Source organism: Onychostoma macrolepis, chromosome 25 (assembly GCF_012432095.1).
Source record: "Onychostoma macrolepis isolate SWU-2019 chromosome 25, ASM1243209v1, whole genome shotgun sequence".
Classification (NCBI taxonomy): domain Eukaryota; kingdom Metazoa; phylum Chordata; class Actinopteri; order Cypriniformes; family Cyprinidae; genus Onychostoma; species Onychostoma macrolepis.
Window position 1 is genome coordinate 23,041,311 of NC_081179.1, and position 4,695 is coordinate 23,046,005.

Here is a 4,695-nt window from a genome sequence, read left to right on the forward strand (position 1 = left end):
TCGTATGTCTGATTGCCTCTTCAAGATTAATCGCCGATGTATTCCCCAATTGTAAGTCGCTTTGGATAAAAGCGTCTGCTAAATGACTAAATGTAAATGTAAATGTAAATGTAAATGCTCTCGCGGTACTTTGATGGCACATGTGATCAAAAGGCGGCGACAGTGCCAATCAAAGTCGGACAAATTTTCTAACCAGAATGCATTGGTTTTGTCAGGTAGCAGCCGATCTTTAAATTTAAAAAAATAAATAAATAAATAAATGAAAATGATAGCCTGTCTTAAAGAAAAACTTAGATGACTAACTTGCAGGACTATTCTAAACCTTTTATGCTACCGGCTCCTGGCGCGATATGAAACTGGTGAGTGTGAAGAAAAGAAAAGTGGACACGGAAAACAGACGATTCAAATGTGAATGGACAATGATTTTGAGTGAGTGAGTGATACTGTACTATTTCTTTATGGAATACACGTGTTGGTTCACATTGAGTTTACAATTCTAACGTACCACATGTTTGCTTTAATTTATTTTCAAAATCTGAGGTAATATATATTGTTGCTTATTAATATCTCATGCAAAATAATATTCAGACTCACATTAGACACTTGTAACTTTGAATAAAGTATATAATCATTACCTGAGATTATCACTGTCACACCCTGCATGTTCATACTATCCATCCTAAATAGTATGTGAGATTAGAATAAGTGTGTCCCAAAGCATAGTATGTTGAGAAGAGTATGCCAAAAGTCTATTACAGGTCGATTTTTGAAGTGTGGATCCGTGCACACTCAAATGGTTAATATTGTCCTCAATCCATTGCTCTTTGGCAAAGGATCTGGTTCAAAACTACAAACACAAAATAAATGCATTAAAAAAAAAAAAAACTACAAACATGGCAACTGACAGAGGTTCAGGTAAAGAGGTTTGAGTGATAATCAGTGTTGGGAAGGTTACTTTAGAAATGTAATAGGTTACAGATTACAAGTTACCCTAAAATGTAATAAGTAGTGTAACTATCAATTACTTTTCTAAATTTCTAATGTTTTCAACTGTTAATCATTTTGAAACATTTAAAGCAGGCAGAGTTAACCTTACAGCAGAACTCAACACTGATTACTGTCACTTTCAAAATCGTTTGTGTTTAAATTTAAATTATTATAATCTTAATTAAGGGATAGTCACCACAAAATCAGACTTTAGCACCTCTTTGAGATCATTCTGAGGTTAAATACATATTTAAAACATGAGAAATATTTGAATAGCAATGACACTTTTTTCTTCTAAATCAAATATTTGCATAGATATGACCGGAAACACTGGCATCTAACGATGACTTGGAAAACAAAATCTTAAAAAAAAAAAACAGACTACATAAACCCAAATAGGAAATAATAGTTATCAAATAAACATGTGTCCTAAACTCCTGAAACATTGGTGTCCCTTATATTAAAGCAGTCACTGCAATTTATGACACAAAGTAATTAAATCGGTATGTGGTTGAAAAGATAAATCAGATCTAACCCTCTTTGTAATCATTAACATTTTCATATGCTAACTAATTTAAAAGTAACTAATTTAGTTACACATTTTTTTCTCAGTAACTTTAACTGATTACAACTGCATTTTATAATTATATCATTTAGTTACATGTAACCAGTTACTTCCCAACACTGCTAATCAACATTTAACCTGGTAAAATAAATATCTTGTGACTTCTAACAGTAAAACAAAAACAACAGCAGCAACAATAATAAGAGCAAAGATTTTGTTCATAACATGGTCAGTGACCCTTGGCAGAATGTTTTTTTTTTTGCCCTCTTTTTCCCCAGAATGACAAGACAATTAAAAATTGTCACATGGCAACTCCATGCTGTAAAGGATTATGCTTAGAAAACATTTTACACTGAAGCCACATGAACCATTTCTTTACAGATCATAGTGCTGATTAAGACTTTGTATCAGTCTTGCATGCTGACCTAATTCACAGTTGTCAGTTAGGCTGGAAATCATAATCCTTAGAAAACAAACATGACTGTACTTCAGAGCAAACAAACACTATCTTTCACTGACAAAAAAAAGCGGGGGATAAAAATCTCTGGTCAGGGGCAAATTTCAAAAGAACATTGAATTTGAGTAGAAATATTGCATCAACTGAGACGGTTAAAAACTACAAAAACTCTTTAAGTGATAAGATGGGTGGCTCTTAAAAGAGCCTTTGAGTCTCGGGACTGGAGCGGAGCTCTACTTGGAGCTGGTGTACTTGGTGACGGCCTTGGTGCCCTCAGACACGGCGTGTTTTGCCAGCTCTCCGGGCAGCAGCAGACGCACGGCGGTCTGGATCTCTCTCGATGTGATGGTGGAGCGCTTGTTGTAGTGAGCGAGACGAGACGATTCACCGGCGATGCGCTCGAAGATGTCGTTGACGAAAGAGTTCATGATCCCCATCGCCTTAGAAGAGATCCCGGTGTCAGGATGAACCTGCTTCAGCACTTTGTACACGTAGATAGCGTAGCTCTCCTTCCTGGTCTTTCTGCGCTTCTTTCCTCCTTTAGCGGCGGTCTTAGTGACGGCCTTCTTGGAGCCCTTCTTAGGAGCAGACTTCGCTGGTTCAGGCATGATGAAGATGATGCTGACGAATCAACAACTTGAACGAGTCAGACAGAGATATTTATTGACTCGTCTATGCTAATTTTCAAGGAGGTATGGAGTCCTCTGATTGCGTGTTTTCATAGACCAAACCCATAAAGTTGTATGTGATTGGACAACTCGAAGTATCACGAGCGGAACGAGGGCCAATCACAGGCGGAGAATTGATAGCCCCACCCACCGCTCCGTGTTTGAACGACATCCGTTTATATGAAGAAGTTTCCTTTTTTAATTCCCGCTCTTTTTGTTTTATACAAGAAAACAAATGGGTCTAAAACATCATGATGTATTTTTAAACCCCTTAATAGAGAATTTGGAGAAAGAAGAGCAATGACGATTACACTTTTTTTCTTTGCTGTCCTGCCAGTTTTTTTTCTGCTCAAACTTAAATATCATTGCCGTCTGATTATATTTTCCCGTTATTTTGTAAATCGCTTTAGCGCGAAGAAAACGAATTAAGAAACGACTTTTAAAAATTGAGGGAAACTGTGCTATTTTTATAGGATGTGATGGCAAGGAAGGAAGGGTCATTTGTAATAAGAAGAGTTTAATATAACTAAAATGTTTTTTTGTTGTTTAATACACCCCATTCCTCCTCTATCTCTGATAGTAGAAATAGATCGAACCTACTTCGCCACACTCCGGGACAAAAGGGAGTGGTAACGCACCAATAAGACGGATGCCAACCGCCGTTGAAAAAGAAAATACTAAACAAGTGTTTTTATTTTTGTCTTATTCTATGCGCTTTTGAAAAACGCCTTCGAGCTCCAATTTTGAGAATCAGTTTTCGGCTGTAAAACTGAGACAAATGTATATTCTGGTAACAATAGACATGCTAATATACACTAGTTTCGCTTTTGTAAAAAAAATAAAATAATTCCAATTCACAAAGTCTTATTTAGCTTTAATCAAAAGCATAAAACAACAAAGTTACATCATTGACCCTTTATGTGACAGTGTGGGTGGCTCTTAAAAGAGCCGTTGGGTTTCTATGGTAACACGGACGTGTTTATCCTCCGAAGCCGTACAGAGTGCGTCCCTGTCGTTTCAGCGCGTACACGACGTCCATGGCGGTGACGGTCTTTCTCTTGGCATGCTCGGTGTAGGTAACGGCATCGCGGATCACGTTCTCCAGGAACACCTTCAGCACACCGCGAGTCTCCTCGTAGATCAGACCGGAGATACGCTTGACTCCGCCGCGGCGAGCGAGACGACGGATGGCGGGTTTGGTGATGCCCTGGATGTTATCCCGCAGGACTTTACGGTGCCGCTTAGCGCCTCCTTTCCCGAGTCCTTTACCGCCTTTACCTCTTCCAGACATGTCTAAATTCTTCTTATAAACAATGAAGGTGAACGTGTGAAGCTACGTTCTCCAGGGAAGCCTTTTACATTTGCTCACAGGACCTAACTGAAACCCACCCCGCGTCACATGGCGCGCACCCTTCCCCCGCTAGTTAGAGCAGGAAAGAACATGGTTTATAACCCCTAACCTTGATCTAACAATGTCTGTTAAAGATGGAGTGTGTTATAAGATGTTAGCACAAATGACAGATAAAACACTAGAAATAGTATTAATACTGTTTAACCAAATTTGGGATACTGGACAACTCCCTTTAGTATGGAAAGAAGCAATAATAGTTCCAGTTCTTAAACCAGGCAAAGACCCATCAGATCCTTCTAGTTACAGACCCATTGCCTTGACCTCCCATTTATGTAAAATCATGGAACGAATGATCACAGAGAGAATAACGTATTTCCTAGAAAGTAAAGCTCTTTTATCTCCATACCAGAGTGGGTTTCGTAGGGGTCGTAACACAATGGACTCTGTATTATGTCTGGAGTCAGACATCAGGAAAGCACAGACCAATAAAGAAGTAGTTATAGCTGTCTTCTTTGATGTGGAAAAGGCGTATGATATGCTCTGGAAAGAAGGTTTATTGATAAAACTAAAATCATTAGGAATTGGCGGTAGAACATATAATTGGATTCTGGACTTTTTATTTGACAGGAAAATACAAGTAAGGGTAGGTAAAGAATATTCCAAAGTA

At 38.3% G+C, this 4,695-nt stretch overlaps 2 protein-coding genes across 2 annotated transcripts; both read right to left on the minus strand.

Moving 5' to 3' along the window:
- Nucleotides 1-560: 560 nt before the first annotated feature.
- On the minus strand, nt 561-2,629 carry LOC131534372 (histone H2B-like). The gene has a single exon (XM_058767204.1). It carries the CDS (start codon nt 2,615-2,617, stop codon nt 2,243-2,245), a length of 375 nt encoding a protein of 124 aa, XP_058623187.1. The 5' UTR covers nt 2,618-2,629; the 3' UTR covers nt 561-2,242.
- A 974-nt stretch (nt 2,630-3,603) lies between these two features.
- On the minus strand, nt 3,604-3,990 carry LOC131534383 (histone H4). The gene has a single exon (XM_058767215.1). The coding sequence runs from the start codon at nt 3,966-3,968 to the stop codon at nt 3,657-3,659; it is 312 nt and encodes a 103-aa protein (XP_058623198.1). The 5' UTR covers nt 3,969-3,990; the 3' UTR covers nt 3,604-3,656.
- Nucleotides 3,991-4,695: the final 705 nt, after the last annotated feature.

Bases quoted from the DNA above. Each gene is read 5' to 3' on its own strand.
- LOC131534372 (XM_058767204.1), bottom strand. From the start codon at position 2,617: ATGCCTGAACCAGCGAAGTCTGCTCCTAAGAAGGGCTCCAAGAAGGCC.
- LOC131534383 (XM_058767215.1), bottom strand. From the start codon at position 3,968: ATGTCTGGAAGAGGTAAAGGCGGTAAAGGACTCGGGAAAGGAGGCGCT.